The sequence below is a fragment of the Mytilus trossulus genome, chromosome 4 (genome assembly GCF_036588685.1).
Source record: "Mytilus trossulus isolate FHL-02 chromosome 4, PNRI_Mtr1.1.1.hap1, whole genome shotgun sequence".
NCBI lineage: Eukaryota > Metazoa > Mollusca > Bivalvia > Mytilida > Mytilidae > Mytilus > Mytilus trossulus.
In genome coordinates this window covers 51951066-51970393 of record NC_086376.1, presented here as the reverse complement: position 1 = coordinate 51970393, position 19328 = coordinate 51951066, and the positions used below count along the sequence as shown (strand labels likewise).

General features: G+C 31.8%; 2 protein-coding genes across 2 annotated transcripts in view; one reads left to right on the top strand and one right to left on the bottom strand.

Moving 5' to 3' along the window:
- Window positions 1–10586, bottom strand: part of LOC134715491 (proton-coupled zinc antiporter SLC30A5-like) — a 36730-nt gene extending 26144 nt beyond the window's left edge. The window contains exons 1-7 of the mRNA XM_063577697.1: window positions 10369–10586; window positions 5563–5685; window positions 3336–3402; window positions 2897–2982; window positions 2289–2376; window positions 1637–1724; window positions 384–460 (exon numbers count right to left, since the gene is read on the bottom strand). Of these exons, the coding sequence (XP_063433767.1) occupies window positions 384–460; window positions 1637–1724; window positions 2289–2376; window positions 2897–2982; window positions 3336–3402; window positions 5563–5685; window positions 10369–10427 (588 nt within the window). The 5' untranslated portion in view covers window positions 10428–10586. The remainder of the gene's footprint in view (window positions 1–383; window positions 461–1636; window positions 1725–2288; window positions 2377–2896; window positions 2983–3335; window positions 3403–5562; window positions 5686–10368) is intronic.
- A 25-nt stretch (window positions 10587–10611) lies between these two features.
- The window catches only part of LOC134715490 (importin-11-like), a 52600-nt gene continuing 43883 nt past the window's right edge, over window positions 10612–19328 (top strand). The window contains exons 1-4 of the mRNA XM_063577695.1: window positions 10612–11010; window positions 16356–16456; window positions 16885–16957; window positions 17508–17711. Of these exons, the coding sequence (XP_063433765.1) occupies window positions 10876–11010; window positions 16356–16456; window positions 16885–16957; window positions 17508–17711 (513 nt within the window). The 5' untranslated portion in view covers window positions 10612–10875. The remainder of the gene's footprint in view (window positions 11011–16355; window positions 16457–16884; window positions 16958–17507; window positions 17712–19328) is intronic.

The window sequence follows — 19328 nt, the reverse complement described above, 5'->3', positions numbered from 1 at the left end:
CAAGTTACAGGTATCGACAGATTGTAGATCCATGAATATGTATATGTATATAACATACTAGTAATATTTAGTTAGCTTTTAATTTACTGATAACAAAATCAATATTATATTTATACCAATAAAAACAGTTTTCAATGGTTCATGTCTGTCATATTTGTTTTGTTATAAATTATGCCATTGGTTTTCTTGTTTGAATTGTTTCACACTTCATGTCAGGGCATTTAATAACCGACTATAAAACCCTGTATAGAATTTTCTCATCGTTAAAGGCTGAACAGTTGCATAAACATTTTATTAGGAATTTATGAAGATAATTGTCTCACCAATTTGTCAATCATACCACAGCCCCTTATTTTCTATTTATTATACAGTTGTACACTTACCTTATGGTCGGACCATCCAATGGAATTTATGATATGATAAAATACATGTGTAAATACATTGCTGTGTTTGTGATTTCCTGAAAACTTGTTAAGGAATGTTGTGAGTAAAATTGAGCCCGTTTTTTTGCTTTTGTGCAATACACCATCCTGTTGAATATATAAAAAAAAATATTTGAAGAAATTTTCTTTATAATTTCTGAAATCTGAAATGAGAAAAAGAGTCCCCTCCCCATTTTTTTTCCACCTCCCCCTTTCTCTTATTCCAAATTTAAATTTCAATACTTCAAGATATAGTCAAAATCTCAATTCAAATTTCTTATAAAATTAACAACCATAATTAACCTTTTAAATACAGCATACAAGCTTAAGTCTTAAAATATAAAATGACATACATGTACATAGTCATGGCTAAAAATTAATATTAGTTAATAGTAATTTAAAAAAAAAAATTGACAGCTAATCACCTCAAGACAATCATCATTTCTTTATACGTAATTAACAAGCACTGTCATGACTGTAAGGAACGTAATCAAACATTTTTGTTTTTTAATTGGGATTAGATTACCTCGCTTAGACTTCTTTTTAATTGTCTTAATTTTTCTTTAACCAGAAGAAACCTTGTTTTCCCCCCTTTTTTGCCTCTAATTCCTAAATGGTTTTAGCCATAACTCCCATAATATATCCTAAACATTCCTTTGTTTTATGGAAACTTTCGGTATAATTTCAGAAAGGTTCATACACTTTTACATACGTTATTGTCTGTAAACTAAAAAAAAACTTATTTGGGCCCTTTTTTGGTCTCTAATTCCAGAACAGTTGGGACCATAACCCCCAAAATCAATCTCAACCTTCCTTTAGTGGTTATAAACCTTGTCTTAAAATTTTATTGATTTCTATTTACTTATACTAAAGTTATTATCAGGGAACCATCTATCTTTGGACAACACTGACGACGACGACAATTTTTTAATTTTTGCGGTCGTATAAAAAAGTAAGGTAAACAAACATATCCCATTTCAACAAAGAACTGTTATAAAATGTATGGGGTAAGGGGATGAGAGGCATTTATGTTAACACATTGTGTGTGGTTGTATTTTTTTGATTTTATATTATGCATGGGTTGTAGGGGTCTAAAAAAGTGCCTTCAATCCCTCCATGCATGAAAATCTGGAACAGACCTCAGAAAATATTCATTCCGAATTTTAGTCAAATCTTCGATGACTTAAAGTCTTAAAGTATGTTTGCAAGGATACCATCATGATCATGGTGACTGTGTTCTTCATCGTGATCAAATAACAACAGCGTCAAAATGGCAATCAGGAAAAAGAAAGCTCCTCTAGACTAAAATATGAAAAATTATGATTAAACAACTAGGTCAAAATGGCACAATTCTCTACCTAGATTGTTGAAATTTGGAAAATGATGTTCAACTAACAACAAGGTCAAAATAGCAATTAAAAACAACACATCTCCCCTAGGAGCAAAGAAATTATATGGATATCTGATTATAACGTTTTTCAATTGTTGAATTTTAATTGCAATACATGTACATGTATTAGATAATTATAATAATAAGGATGACAATTTGTAGTGAATTTTCAATGTTTTTGACATTTTTTTCAATTTGCAAATAAATAAATTGTGTTTAATTATACAGTTTGACTTAGTCCATGTTTATTATATTCAGGTTTTTGAACTTGTTTGACAATTTGATTGATTGTTGGTGTTTTAACGCCACCTGTTTTTATTTGTTTGACAGAAAAGCAATAAACAGCTGATTGCATATGATAGATGCTAATTGTAATATTTAATGAAATTGTGTGGCAAGTTGGTGTCACGTGTTTTCCAAATTTATGATACTAGCAATCATGACTTCCAGGATATAATAAAACAGCCTGTAAGTACCTTTGCTGGGCCTCCTCCATTGGCTGTGAACAGAGCACTGGCACCTGAGATGATAACTAGATCACTATGTTCAAACAAAAGTATTGTCCTGGGAAAAAAGGATTTCGAAAATTCCTATTATCATGATTATGTAAACAAAAAATCTCACTAATTACAAATTTATTCAAGCACATTTGTGTACTTTGATTTGACCAAAAAATATATGTATATTATATGTGTACCTCCCTTTCAATTATATCTGCTTTTCAACATCTTCTAAAGTAATTCTTCTTTTGTTGCATGTTTAAGGACCATTTTGTTATGTATATTTCCGTGTCTTAATCAGAATTGCAACTGAAATTTGTTACCCTTTTCACCAGACGACAACCAGTTTTTATTTTATTGCAAGAGTATGCCAAATTTAAATGTTTTTTTTTACTAATTGCATACCCTTAAAGAGAAATTTTGGCTAAATGCAGTTTCCCTTTGGAAAAGGGGGTTATTTTTTAAGTGCTGATTCCCAGACAGTTATTTTGACTAGATGATTTATTTTTTAGTGGTTCTAATGTAAAATAAATAGAAATAACAATTTTTTGTGAACTGTATGTAGTGTAAATGTAGATTCCTACCTTAAAGGTCCACATAATGTCAACCCAAAAAGCCACAGAAGACTCAGAAATGCACCAAAAATTGCATGTTTTCCTATTCTAAACCACTGAAAATAAAAATGAAATAATATGACTGTCATGAAGCTGATTTAGATTCAGAAGAAAAGATTTTAATATACAAAATTGTACATGTATCTTTCCCTGTTATCAGTTGAAATTGACATGTAAGGATTACACATTTCAAAATTAAAAGGGAAAGAAGGATTGTTAACTAATGAAAAGAAAAAATAATATTGATGTGTCTTTAAGTTTGGTATTGATAGTTGGGTTCATGAAACAAAATCCACACACTTTTGTAAAAAATGTCCACCAATCATCTCTTAGACATAAAATAATTTAAGCATCTCATCATGTATTCAAAATTATAGTTATTTAAAATGTTTTTTCAAGTTAATCATACCTGGGATTTCGATAATCTTTTACTTGATGAAAATGGCTTTTGTAATATCAGTAGTGGTAATGAACTCCTGAAAAAGGCAAAATACATAGATCTACATCATTTATAATGGGAAGAAATATTGAATATTGAATTGATAATTTTGCATTGTACAGGTCACTCAAAAAGTTATGCTTATTCACTACAAAATGTATATACATTTTATATAAAATTGAGAATGGAAATGGGGAATGTGTCAAAGAGACAACAACCTGACCAAATTAAAAATAACAACAGAAGGTCACCAACAGGTCTTCAATGTAGAGAGAAATTCCCGCACCCGGAGGCGTCCTTCAGCTGGCCCCTAAACAAATATATACTAGTTCAGTGATAATAAACGCCATACTAATTTCCAAATTGTACACAAGAAACTAATATAAAAATAATACAAGACTAACAAAGGCCAGAGGCTCCTGACTTGGGACAGGCGCAAAAATGCGGCAGGGTTAAACATGTTTGTGAGATTTAAACCCTCCCCCTATACCTCTAACCAATGTAGAAAAATAAACGCATAACAATACGCACATTAATATTCAGTTCAAGAGAAGTCCGAGTCTGATGTCAGAAGATGTAACCAAAGAAAATAAACAAAATGGCAATAATACATAAATAACAACAGATTACTAGCAGTTAACTGACATGCCAGCTCCAGACTTCAATTAAACTGACTGAAAGATTATGATTTCATCATATGAACATCAGGCACTGCACGAACCATAAATTCAGAAATTATTTCTGTCTTTCCCATATGTTGTTAAATTCTGGTATTGAATTGATTCTTGTTACATGTGTACATAACCTTAACTAAATCGATCTTAATAACATTGTATGAGTCTGAAAAACAGATGATGTTGCATTTTGTTGGATAAACGTATCAAACAGCATAAAAATCAAAAGGCTTTGAAACGCAATATACAGTCTTGACTCTTTTAAATGCTAATACAGTTAAAGAAACTAAAACAAATGCTATTAGAATCATTTATTTCACATATGTCTCACAGGAATGAAGAGGATCAGAGCAGTAAGACAAAAGTCAATGCAGAGAACTCAAGACATATGTTTTGATGTTTTTGTTGGGTTGCTGACTGTCTGATACTTCTCCTTCCTTGTAATGTTCCATATCTAAGTCTAATTTCTTGAATTAAATATCTACATATACATTTTAAAATCTATATTAAACTAGAGGCTCTCAAGAGCCTGTGTCGCTCACCTTGGTCTATGTCATGTATGTGCATATTTTAAAACAATTAATGGACATAGATAATTTCATGACAAAATTGTAATTTAGTGATGGTGATGTGTTTCAACTGTTTGTTGATCTTTCTTTACTGAACATTGTTGTTGCTACAATTATCTCTATCTATAATGAACTTGGCCCAGTAATTACAAAAAAATACAAAAAATTGTGAAAATTGTTAAAAATTGACTGTAAGGGGCAATAACCATGATAACTCCGTAAGGGGCCAATTGACAATTTTAGTCATGTTGACTTATTTGTAGATCTTATTTTGCTGAACATTATTGCTGTTTACAGTTTATCTCTATCTATAATATTATTATAAATAATATTCAAGATAATCATAATAATTACCAAAATCTGCAAAATTTCCTTAAAATTACTAATTTCGGGGGCAGCAATTGCAATTTGTCCAATTTGTCTGAAAATTTCAGGGCAGATAGATCTTGACCTCATTAATAATTTTACCCCACTTCAGATTTGCTCTAAATGCTTTGGTTTCAGATATATAAGCCAATATCTACATTTCATCCCTATGTTCTCTTTTTAGCCATGACGGCCGTCTTGGTTGGTTGGCCAGGTCACGTCACACATTTTTTAGACTAGATACCCCAATGATGATTGTGGCCAAATTTGGTTAAATTTGGCCCAGTTGTTTCAGAGAAGAAGATTTTTGTAAAAGAAAAGTAAAACTTTTGAAAAATGGTTAAAAATTTACTATTAAGGGCAATAACTTGTTAAGGGGTCAACTGACAATTTTGGTCATGTTTCAGAGGAGAAGAATTTTGTAAAAGTTTAAGGACGCTGGACGATGACGGACACCAAGTGATGAGAAAAGCCCACTTGACCTTTCAGGTCAGGTGAGCTAAAAACAAGTACAATTCAATTGACAATGAGTTATAAGTGTTATTATAGTTAATAAAAATAATTGTTACATGTAGTTATAATCCTCACCCTGTTTTAATAATAAACAGAAACTGCACCACTGGGATAATCTTCAGTAAATCATAAGACAAGAAAAGTCCTGCAGCCCGAAGGAACTTTGACACAGCTAAAATTATAACATACTTCATCCAACTGGAAAAAAATTAATAGCAGACATATAAATTAATTGATATTAATAGAATTATTTTACTGAACTAGAATTTGAATGATATGGTATTGTAAACAATTATGGTTTATTATTTGTTGATCTGAGCAGACATGTTTTGGTACATGTATATGATAATATAAACCAATCTATTGGAAAATTGCTTCTTAAGCCTACATGTACAATGTATATACATTTGTATGTGTATATGCAGCCTATAAATTACATTTTTGTGACTGTGAGCATTGTCAGATGTAGTGGGTTTTTCATAATATGAGGCACGCATTACCTGTCAATGGGGACGAAGGCTGCATGAATTATTTTTTTTCTAATTCAAATTACATGTTAATAAAAGAAACGGAAATACGGTTCGTTTCCGATTTTGGTTCTATTGTTAGGGATTCAGTTGTGAAGTTCTTTAAATAATGACATCATATTAAATGAAAACAAAGAAACGCTTTCATCAAGTAACTTTTTTTCAAACAATTATTAAAAATTTGTAAGGGTTCCGCGGAACCCAGTGTCTCGCCTACTTTTGCTGTAAACTCCCAGGCTAAAAAATAATGAGGAAAACAATCAATAAAAATATTCCTCTTGATACTATCTTTTGATTGTAAGAAGCTTTTGTCCAAGTTTGGTAAAAATTTCAGGATAGTTTATGAATCTAATAAATGTTTAAAAACTTTAACTGCAGACTGTATGTAATGTTTCCCCGCAGAAAAACTAAGTCCATTTATAAGTAAAATACAGATACACAGGTACCAAATATTAAAAAAAATCCTTTCTCGATACTAGCTTTTGATCATAAACAAGCTTCTGTCCAAGTTTGGTACAAATATAAAATGGTATAAGAAAGTCATTAAATTTTAAAAAAAATTACCACAGAGTGAATGTGTTGTTTCCTAGCAGAAAACCTAAGTCCATTTAAAAGTATAATACAGAAAAAATGAATTATTTTTTTACAAAATTTACTTCTGGACATTATCTCATGATCATAAACAAGCTTCTGTCCAAGTTTGGTACAAACCCAGGATAGTTAAAGAAAGTTATTAAAATTTAAAAAACTTTAACCACAGAGTAAATTTAATGTTTCCCCGCAGAAAAACTAAGTCCATTTATAAGTAAAAATTTGTAAGGGTTCCGCGGAACCCAGTGTCTCGCCTACTTATGCTGTAAATAGCAGGCTCAACAAAATGAGGAAAAAAATCATTAAAAATATTCCTCTTGATACTATCTTATGATTGTAAAAAGCTTGTCCAAGTTTGGTAAAAATCTAGAATAGTTAATTAATCTAATAAATGAAAACTGCAGACTGTATGTAATGTTAACTGGAAGAAAATCTAAGTCCATTTAAAAATAAAATACAGAAAAAATGGAGATATCTTTTTACAAAATTTACTTCTGGATACTATCTTATGATCATAAATAAGCTTCTGTCAAGGTTTGGTGCAAACCCAGGATTGTTTAAGAAAGTTATTAAAATTTTAAAAACTTTAACCACAGAGTGAATGTAATGTTTCCCCGCAGAAAAACTAAGTCCATTTAAAAGTAAAATACGGAAAAATTGGATTTATTTTTTTACAAAATTTACTTCAGGATACTACCTTATGATTAAATACAAGCTTCTGTCCAAGTTTGGTGCAAACCCAGGATAGTAAGAAAGTTTTAAAAATTCTAAAAACTTTAACCACAGAGTGAATGTTATTTTTTCCGAGCAGAAAAAACTAAGTCCATTTATAAGTAAAAAACGGAAAAAATGGAATTTTATATTTACAAAAGTTACTTCTGGTTACTATCTTATGATCATAAACAAGCTTCTGTCCAAGTTTGGTAGAAATCCAGTATAGTTTAAAAAAGTTATTAAAATTTCAAAAACTTTAACCACAGAGTGAATATTTGTGGACGCCGCCGCCGCCGCCAACAACGGAATGTAGGATCGCTTAGTCTCACTTTTTCGACTAAAGTCGAAGGCTCGACAAAAAACAGAAAAAATAGAATTTTATTTTTGCAAACTTTACTTCTGGATACTATCATGACTATCTTATGATCACAAACAAGTTTCTGTCCAAGTTTGGTAGAAATCCAGTATAGTTTAAGAAAGATATTCAAATTTAAAAAACTTTAACCACAGAGTGAATGTAATGTTTACCCGCAGAAAAACTAAGTCCATTTATAAGTAAAATATGGAAAAAAATGGAATTTTATTTTTACAAAATTTACTTCTGGATACCATCTTATGATCATAGACAAGCTTCTGTCCAAGTTTGGTAGAAATCCAGTTTAGTTTAAGAAAGTTATTAAAATTTCAAAAACTTTAACCACAGAGTGAATATTTGTTGACGCCGCCGCCGACGCCGACGGAATGTAGGATCGCTTAGTCTCGCTTTTTCGACTAAAGTCGAAGGCTCGACAAAAATGAATTGGTATTGAGTTCCTTCCTTATATTTTAGTAAACTGATAAATATGTATATATATTGTTCAAAGTCTCATGCAAACAAGACCCGAAAAGGAAGTAGACTTCTGCGTAGATGAAAGGGTTTATATAAGTCTGAAAAAAAAGTTAATGATTTTGAGTTCATTAAAGAATGAACCCAAATTTTTTCAATTTTTTTTTTTTTTAATTTTTCTACTGTTATTAAAGATTAAAAGTCCCCATATAAAAAGATTTTCAGATTTATGTTTATGTCTTTTTTCTAAAAAACACCAGGTTTTTCTCAGCTCCAATCTCATGGAAGGGTGATAGTGTGAACACTGAGATGAGATGTACAAATGTAACTGAGAAACATCCTCAAGTTTGATAATCTGTTCATAACAGTTTTCTGCTAGACATATGCATGCTAGAGGCAATGCAAATGAGAGATGCTCATGTTGTCATGCATCATTTTAATTTTTTTAGAAATTATTCATTGACATAATTTTTTTACTACATAGTATGGGGCCAGATCGCTTGACAATGACAATTTAAAGCTGAATGACTTTGGACAGATGAGACTGGGGTAGTCCAAATAATAATGCTGTTTTGTATGGCTTTTTTATGAAAAAAACATGTGGACATCTTCCAAGGAAAGCGTTACAGCAAAAATCGTAAATAGCCTTTCTAGACGGCAGAATTATTTGGGCTATAAATAAACTACAATCATGATAATAAGGAGACAAAGTTCCCTATAAAGGTAGAAAATCAATAAAAAAAATAAAAAAATAAAAAATGTCGCAGAAAATTCTTCAAATTTTCATTCTTTTAATTAACTCAAAATTGTTAACTTTTTTATTTTCAGACTATTTTGTTTTTCCCGTATTTGTCAATGTTTGTGAAGAAATCTACACCTTTTTCTGGTTTTGTATGCAGGAGACTTTGAGTAAAATATGTATTTATTAACCTCAGTGTTCAGTATTTAAAATGCGCAAAATTCAAAGGTGCGTATATCTTTTTTTAGAGTGAACTTTTGTGATCTGAAGCAATTAAGAAATAATTCATGGGGCTTGAATATATTGTGATTTTTCCTTTGGTTGTCCCTTTAAGACAAAAATTTTACCCTGAGCGATAGCAAGGGGTAAAATATCGGTATATTAAGGGACAACCCGTGGTAAAATCAAGATATATTCAAGCCCCCATGAATTATTTTGATTCTAATAGGACAAATACCGCAATTGTTTTAGATTGAAGTGCTCTAGGTAAAGGCATTATTTGCCGTTCTCATAAATAAACGTACTATTAAACTGACGTAAAAGAACAGTACAAACTGAATATAACTAAAAATAAAACATGACAGTTTGAGACGAATTTACCTTGCAAGCAAAATTTTTTTTCTCACTTTCTATTAAAATAAATCACTCCTCAATATCTTTAATAAAAGGTTAGTTTAATTTTTTCAACTACAAATACTCTTATTCATAATTTCCATCATAAATATCTTTAGCAATGTGTATTGATTTTTATCACATGTATTCAGTTCATTGGTCATGTTAAAATAGATTCTTCTTCTGGACTATCGTTATTTAAATGGTCAAGTGATCACACACACTATGTGTAAATACAATGTATTTGTGAAGAATTTCTTCAATTTCTGCACTGAAGTTATAAAATTTTAAAATTTTCTTTTAAAAATATCTATCTTCTTGATGATCATTTACGCTATTACTTGATAAAATGGTCTGATAAGGCTGAGATAAGCAAGGCTCAGGTAAAACTTATATCAGTTATTGCGTAACACTGACCGACCTCTCAGTGGTGATCAGCAACTTGACAATTTTAACCAACATTTATAATGAAAATGTGTAAATTAACAAGCTGCGGGATCAAGTATTAAGGGACAGCGGCCAATTAAGACGCTGCGGGATCTACGATATATTTTGAAGGTGCTGCGGTACCGCAGTGTCATATCAGCCTGGGGAGAACACTGAGTCTAATAAATAAAGGAATGAACACAATTCCAATTTCATCTTTAATAATTCCTTGATCTTCCTTGCGGACCGCAATTAGTCAAAAAATAACATAAGGACCTATGAGCTACGGTTCCGCAGCTCTAAAGGAGCGAAGTGGATCCTAACCCTTGGCTAGCGAAGATGGGGATGGATTGACTTTGGTCTAAAACGAACTATACCATTATCTATACACTGTTTGTCTCTCTCCAGCCCTTTGGCTTAAGAGTATACTTTATTATCCTTTATACCTTGATGAAGTGTTGTATATTGCATGTTTTGGCAACCCACTGCCATAAGATTCAACCATGATGGGTAATTTTCATTCAAGGCAGTAATGCCAATCAAGTCATTGTTATTTTTGTACTGCTTCTACTTGGTATGTAATTCATGAGTCTCTTCATTAAATTAAAACTGTAAAACTGGGATAGAAATACGATTTATGTTACATGTCACCAATCTTAGCTTAGAACCGGAACCGGAAGTAAAAAGTTTTGAAAAAATGGCTGCGCCCATAGTGGAAAATGTCTGTTAAAGGCAGAAACACGAAGTTAAGCACAAATACGCCTCAATATAAATTTTTTGACATGGATATGTACCGTTACTTGTAAAACCTTACCGTACTTTTTCTAGGAAGAATAATCTCTTTATATGACACAAGCGCAAAGCAGGAAATTATGTTGTCTGTTCATCGTCCGGTGCAATGTTGACACATTTTATTCATTAATTAACAGATCTCACCGACATCTTATATTTTGATGATGACAAATCCTAGTATAGCAGTTCTTGAAGCACTTCATAATGCTTGTAGTCAAAATGCTGACATTTTGAAACCTGCTGAAAAACAGTTGCAGGATTGGGAAATTCATCCTGGATTTTACTCTGTTTTATCGGTATGTCATTAGTAATAGATGTATTTGATTTAATATAAGTCAGGTGATTCATTTGATTGAGGAGAATTGTGTTTATGCAGATATTTGAAATGATTATTTGTCCATCTACTCTGCTCTAATTATACCCCCGCTTAAAAAAGGGGGGGGGGGGTGGTATACTGTTTTACCTCTGTCTGTCTGTCCATCAGTCCCTCAGTAAGTGTGTCCCATGAAACTTTCGTCACATTTTTCTCAGGGACTACAATACAAGGATTTCTGAAATTTGGTTTCAGGGTTTATCTAAGTCAGCTATACCGTGTGATGCGTTTTCAGATTGATCACTTGACAACTTCCTGTTTACCGAACACTTGTATGATTTTACACATGATAGCCAAGTTGAAAATTTTCGTCACATTTTTCTCAGGAACTACAATACAACGATTTCTGAAATTTGTTTTCAGGATTTATATAAGTCAGCTATACATGTACATGTACCGTGTGATGCGTTTTCAGATTCATCACTCAACAACTTCCTGTATACCGAACACTTGCATATTTTTACACTATTAATATTATCCACTTGCGGCGGGGGTATCATCAGTGAGCAGTAGCTCACAGTTTCACTTGTTGTTTTTGGTAAGTGTATGACCCAATTAAACATGTACATGTATTTAGGGCTACACAAATTAGGCACTGGTAACGGTTACATGGAAATGTAACAATAATAAAAACATTATTTTTACATTGGAGACTAATTGCTGGAATGCAAAGTTGGGTAAGGAACTGATTAATTACGAATGTAACAATAATTAATGAGGCTACGGTTACATTGCTTTATTGTTATTTGAAACACGGCAATGCACGATGGGACTAGTAATATGTACTAAATAATAAAAATTGAAGACATTTATTTTATATTTACAATGCATACAATTATTACAAACAATTTCTTTGTTTTTTTTATTTACAATGACAGTTTCTACATATCCAGTAAGTGGTTTTTGGAGCATGTTAAAGTCTGACACATTTTTGTATAAAACAAGGCTTGGCAAATAATATTCGTATGTAGGTAAAATTGTGAATGGAAATTGGGAATTTTTCAAAGCGACAACAACCGGACTATAGAGCAGACAACAGTCAAAGCCATCAATGGGTCTTCAATGTAGCGAGACACTCCCGCACCTGGAGGCGTCCTTCAGCAAGCCCCTTAACACATATGTACATGTATACTAGTTCAGTGATAATGGACTAAACTCTGAATTATACACAAGAAACTAAAATTAAAAATCATACAAGACTAACAAAGGCCAGAGGCTCCTGACTTGGGACAGTATCTTTAAGAACATCAAAACCATTAATACGTGAAACTATTCAAACACAATTTGTTGAATAATAATATTTATTATTTCGTCATTATTACAAGTATTATTTGGTACATACATGTATGAAAGAATTAAGCAACAAAACTATATAGAAAATTTAAATTTGATAAATCTAACGTATATAACCGGTACTGTTTTTCATGTACAACAAATGTAACAAAAACGCAATGTAACCATAGCCACAATATTTATTGTTACATTCGTAATTAATCAGTTCCTTACCCAGCTTTGCATTCCAGCAATTAGTCTCCAATGTAACAATAATATTTTTATTATTGTTACATTTCCATGTAACCATAGCCAGTGCCCACAAATTATGCATTGTATAGTGTGGGCAGGGTCATATGGAATCCAGGTCTGTTGGCCCTGATTCACTTTCGCCCGATTAACTTTCGCCTTAGTACATGTTCGCAGGCTGATACCTGTTCACATCATTTTCCCTTTGATTTGCAGAGTAGAAACTGAATACCATGAATACTGGAATATAATGTATTTATCTTTATTTGATGATATTTGCTGAGACTACCATGTGTTATAGTAGTCTCAGATATTTGTTAACAAAATAATTGTATTCAGTCAATCAGCAATGTAAATGTACATGTACATGTATGCAGTAAAACTGAGACTAGTCTCAAAGTATAAATAAATGAACTTGTAAATCTGTTTCATGATTTAAAGTTCGTACATCATTGTTTTTATTAATTTCAAGCTGAATATTTTATCAAAACCAAACGTTTGTTTTTATTATTTATCCGTCAAAAGACAAGTATCACAATAATCAGTGATCCAAATTATTTTGTCATTGAACAATTAATGATCCTTAACAAGCCATAAACTTTTAAATATCTCCATATTTCCATAAATTTCAAGAATATATACCATACAAATATCTGAATAAGTTTATTCAACTTCAATGCCCTGAATATTAATATATTTTAGAAGGGCGAACAGACTTTATGGGGGCACGAACTCAGGGAGAACGGACCCAGGGTGAACATGTTATTAGGGCGAATGGACCGGATACCATCATATGCATACCTGTCAACCTGTGACAATGAAAATGCAGGTCATGATCTGCATTGAAGAATAAAATCTCAGGTCATAATGCGTACAAAATTTTTTGAGCTGAATTTCAGTTTTTAGGGGACATTTTCTTATAATTTAAAATAAAATAGTTTCTAAAACATGTTCACATGGTTAAGTAATTTAAAATTTTATTAATTATTATTCCATTGCACTTTTAAGCTTTTGATAAATTTGTAGAACACTGCCTTAATTCCTTTTCATATTGATATTAATTACATTTCATACAATGTACAACATTTAATTAGGTCTTTCCACCTTTCCGTGGAAAGACCTATTGTATTTGTTCTGATTATTATTAGGTCTTTCCACCTTTCCGTGGAAAGACCTATTGTATTTGTTCTGATTATTATTATTATTATTATTATTATTTTTTTTTTTTTTTTTCTTCCGCCTAAATTTTATTCTTGCGCAGTATTGATGTTTCAAAAGATGTCGCTTAGATATTTGGAATATGATGTCGTATAGTTTATACGCTTTAAAAAATTACAACTGCGTCACAAAATACTTTACGTTGTAAGAGTTATCTCCCCAAATACTGTTTTTCTTGTGGCCACTACTCCTTCGCAACCGTAAAAGATTACGACAAATTTATTTTACCAAATTGCTCGTTACTACTTCAGGATTAGGATATTCATTTGGACCGAAGTTATCCGGAGACTCCATATGAGAGTTATTTCCCCTTATGCATTTGATATAAGTGATATGCGTTTCTAACTGGTAAACCATCAGTGATATAGGCCTAGGGTCTTTGGATTAAAGTTCCTTGTTTCAAAAAATGAAAATAAGGTCAAGGTCAAAGGTCAAGGTCATATTCTAAATTTTTGATTTTGGCTTATTTTCTCTATTTTCAACAACCGTGAAAGATATTGACAAATAATTTAACTGAATTGTGAGTTGCGACATGTTGTAACTTATAAATTTTGGTTGGAAGGGTGCGTAAACAATAAATGAGAGTTTTCGCCCATCTCATATTTAAAATCATGCCTAAAGTGATATAACTCATTAACCATACATATTACAGACCTAGGATCTTTTTATTTGAGGTCCTTGGTTGGTGACCTTGAAATTGAGGTCAAGGTCAAAGGTAAATAGGACGTTCTGGATTTTGACCTTTGCTTTAAATTCATATTTATACATTATAAAGTCATAGGAACTGACATTTTAGATTGATTTTTAGTATTTTGAAAAAAAAAATAGATCTTGACTTGTGGAAAGACCTTCAATTGTTCTCTGAACAATTGGTTTTTAATTATTATTATTATTATTATTATTTTTTTTTTTTTTCTTCCGCCTAAATTTTATTCTTGCGCAGTATTGATGTTTCAAAAGATGTCGCTTAGATATTTGGAATATGATGTCGTATAGTTTATACGCTTTAAAAAATTACAACTGCGTCACAAAATACTTTACGTTGTAAGAGTTATCTTCCCAAATACTGTTTTTCTTGTGGCCACTACTCCTTCGCAACCGTAAAAGATTACGACAAATTTATTTTATTAAATTGCTCTTTACTACTTCAGGATTAGGATATTCATTTGGACCGAAGTTATCCGGAGACTCCATATGAGAGTTATTTCCCCTTATGCATTTGATATAAGTGATATGCGTTTCTAACTGGTAAACCATCAGTGATATAGGCCTAGGGTCTTTGGATTAAAGTTCCTTGTTTCAAAAAAATGAAAATAAGGTCAAGGTCAAAGGTCAAGGTCATATTCTAAATTTTGAATTTGGCTTATTTTCTCTATTTTCAACAACCGTGAAAGATATTGACAAATAATTTTAACTAAATTGTGAGTTGCGACATGTTGTAACTTATACATTTTGGTTGGAAGGGTGCGTAAACAATAAATGAGAGTTTTCGCCCATCTTATATTTAAAATCATGCCTAAAGTGATATAACTCATTACCCATACATATTACAGACCTAGGATCTTTTTATTTGAGGTCCTTGGTTGGTGACCTTGAAATTGAGGTCAAGGTCAAAGGTTAATAGGACGTTCTGGATTTTGACCTTTGCTTTAAATTCATATTTATACATTATGAAGTCATAGGAACTGACATTTTAGATTGATTTTTAATATTTTGAAAAAAAAATAGATCTTGACTTGTGGAAAGACCTTCAATTGTTCTCTGAACAATTGGTTTTTAATTATCATTATACATGCATGATATTATCTTCACCCTCTAATATCATTTCTCAGTTTTTATTCTACACATGGAATTATTTGAGATACTGTTCATCCCTTTCATCATGTTCCCGTTTGAATGGTTTTACAATAGTAATTTTGGGGCCCTTTATAGCTTGTTGTTCGGTGTGAGCCAAGGCTCCGTGTTGAAGCTTGTACATTGACCTATGATGGTTTAATTACTTTTATAAATTGTTATTTAGATGGAGAGTTGTCTCATTGGCACTCACACCACTAGCGCTCTTCCTATACTATAACAATGCATGTAAACCATGTCATGCATGTAAACTGTTGACAGTGGTCCAACATTAGAATAGATATAAACTCATCTAAACAAAATGTACATTCATGCAAATTAAATGTTACTTATGTAACATGTTAAATGTAGATTTATTTATAACAAGTAGCTTTTCAAAAATACTAATATGTACATGTACCGTATACAAATTATGTTGAAAATAAGCTTCTTTTGCTATATTTTGTAATATCTCAATGGCATTTGTGAATTATTCCATTCATACAGATTTAACTTGCATACAAAACAAATTTTCAGATGTCTGGTTGTGGTTTTTTTGCATGATTGAAGTATAAAAAGCAACCTCAACCTTAACCACCATTTCCCTTCAGACACAATTTTTCATTTAATATGGAAGAGATGCTTTTTTATTTTGCATAGATTATATGTGAACAAACCATTATTTTTTATTTTCAGGAGATATTTAGTAACCACAGTATAGATGTAAATGTTAGATGGTTAGCAGTTTTGTATTGTAAGAATGGTGTTGAGAAATACTGGAGAAAAACAGCTCCTAAGTAAGTAAAGTTTAAGTAATAAAAAAATGTATGTAGAACATGTAGAATATAGCTGTTCTATCTTTTGGTGCCGTACTACTAGTCAATAAACAGGAAAATCGCAATTAACTAATCACAACAGTAAATGTGTTTGCCTTGGTACTTAAAAAGGCATTTGGCTATTTGGTTTAATTTCAAATCAAGATTTGATTTTATTTAAGGGAGGAAAAAACATACATTTAAGCCTATGGTCATTGAGTTTCATTAAATTCGCAATTCGGTTCTACATGTATCTAAGTGATATACATCATATTCTAAAGTTGACTCATGAATTTTAATTATTCTACGTTTATTACATGAACATGTATGATGAAGAGTTGAATGATATTATTCAAGCTAACAAGACCATTTACTTTTTTTGTTATGAATGATATTGTATAAATTTTCAGTGCCATGAAAGAGGAAGAAAAAGAGTTACTGAAAGAGAGACTTATTTCCAACTTCAACGAACCTGTCCATCAGGTATGATTTGTTTTGAACAAGTGAATGAAAATGATGTGTTCAGAAATATTGTTATCCACTTGCCAATTCTCTGAAGAAAAAAATAGATATAAAACAGCTATTCAGTTATCTTTGCTTTCAAAAGCCTTTTTATGAGAATTTTGTTGTAAGAAAGGAAACAAAAAGTTTACTAACTATTAAATGAACATCATACAAGTCTACTATAATTCATAAATTCATATTAAAATAACTTTGAAGTTTGAAGGTCCCTCTGGTCAAATGGTCTTCAACTGTTTAGTTCTTATAAATCCTTGGCATTACATTTTTTTGGCATTGAGTGTTCTGGTTGAAGGTAAATCCGTAAAAGCACTTCTGACATGTCAAAATAATAAGGGGTTTGGTTTCATATATTGTACTGCTACCTGTAGTTCATTGTCCTTCACCTTTGTTATTTGGTGGGTAGCTATCTCATTGACAATGATAATACATTTTCTATTTATACATTAAAGCTAAAAGCATGTACAAATTGATATTATTTAGCTTGAAAAGCAGAAATTTTATACATTTCTAGATATCTTTACAACTAGCTGTATTGATTGCAAAGATAGCAAGAGTGGACTGTCCTAGAAATTGGTCAAGGTTGCTGCCAGTGCTTTTCGAGGCAGTACGCTGTCACAATGAGCATACACAAGAACAAGCTTTACTGGTCTTACATCATGTGACCAAGACATTAGCATCTAAGAGACTACCTGGTGACAGGAAATTATTTGAAGAGGTAACAAAATTATGATGCTTGTTAACGTTCCCGAAAACAGCATTTTCATTTAGAATATATTTATTTTTAGCTCACCTGTTTTCTCATCACTTGGCGTCCGGCATCCGGCGTCCGTCGTTGTTAGCTTTTAGAAAAATCTTCTTCTCTGAAACTACTGGGCCAAATTAAACCAAGCTTGGCCACAATCATAATTGGGGAATCTAGTTTAAAAATGTGTGGCTTGACCCGGTCAACGAACCAAGATGGCCGCCATGGCTAAAAATAGAACATAGGGGTCAAATGCAGTTTTTGGCTTATAACTCAAAAACCAAAGCATTTAGAGCAAATCTGACATGGGGGTTTATTTGTTTATCAGGTCAAGATCTATCTGCCCTGAAATTTTCAGACGAATCGGACAACCCTTTGTTGGGTTGCTGCCCCTGAATTGGTAATTTTAAGGAAATTTTGCTGATTTTGGTTATTATCTTGAATATTATTATAGATAGAGATAAACTGTAAACAGCAATAATGTTCAACAAAGTAAGATTAACAAATAAGTTCTCATGACCGAAATGGTCAGTTGACCCCTTTAGGAGTTATTGCCCTTTATAGTCAATTTTTAACCATTTTTTCGTAAATCTAAGTTATCTTTTACAAAAATCTTCTCCTCTGAAACTTTTGGGCAAAATTAAACCAAGCTTGACCACAATCATAATTTGGGTATCTAGTTTAAAAATGTGTGGCGTGATCCGGTCAACGAACCAAGATGGCCGCCACGGCTAAAAATAGAACATAGGGGTCAAATGCAGTTTTTGGCTTATAACTCAAAAACCAAAGCATTTAGAGCAAATCTGACATGGGGGTTTAATTGTTTATCAGGTCAAGATCTATCTGCCCCGAAATTTTCAGACGAATCGGACAACCCTTTGTTGGGTTGCTGCCCCTGAATTGGTAATTTTAAGGAAATTTTGCTGATTTTGGTTATATTATCTTGAATATTATTATAGATAGAGATAAACTGTAAACAGCATTAATGTTCATCAAAGTAAGATTAACAAATAAGTTTACATGACCGAAATGGTCAGTTGACCCCTGTAGGAGTTATTGCCCTTTATAGTCAATTTTTAACCATTTTTCGTTAATCTAAGTTATCTTTTACAAAAATCTTCTCCTCTGAAACTTTTGGGCCAAATTAATCCAAACTTGGCCTCAATCATTATTTGGGTATCTAGTTTAAAAAATGTGTGGCGTGACTCGGTCAACCAGCCAAGATGGCCGCCATGGCTAAAAATAGAACATAGGGGTAAAATGCAGTTTTTGGCTTATAACTCAAAAACCAAAGCATTTAGAGCAAATCTGACATGGGGGTTTATTTGTTTATCAGGTCAAGATCTATCTGCCCTGAAATTTTCAGACGAATCGGACAACCCTTTGTTGGGTTGCTGCCCCTGAATTGGTAATTTTAAGGAAATTTTGCTGATTTTGGTTATTATCTTGAATATTATTATAGATAGAGATAAACTGTAAACAGCAATAATGTTCAACAAAGTAAGATTAACAAATAAGTTCTCATGACCGAAATGGTCAGTTGACCCCTTTAGGAGTTATTGCCCTTTATAGTCAATTTTTAACCATTTT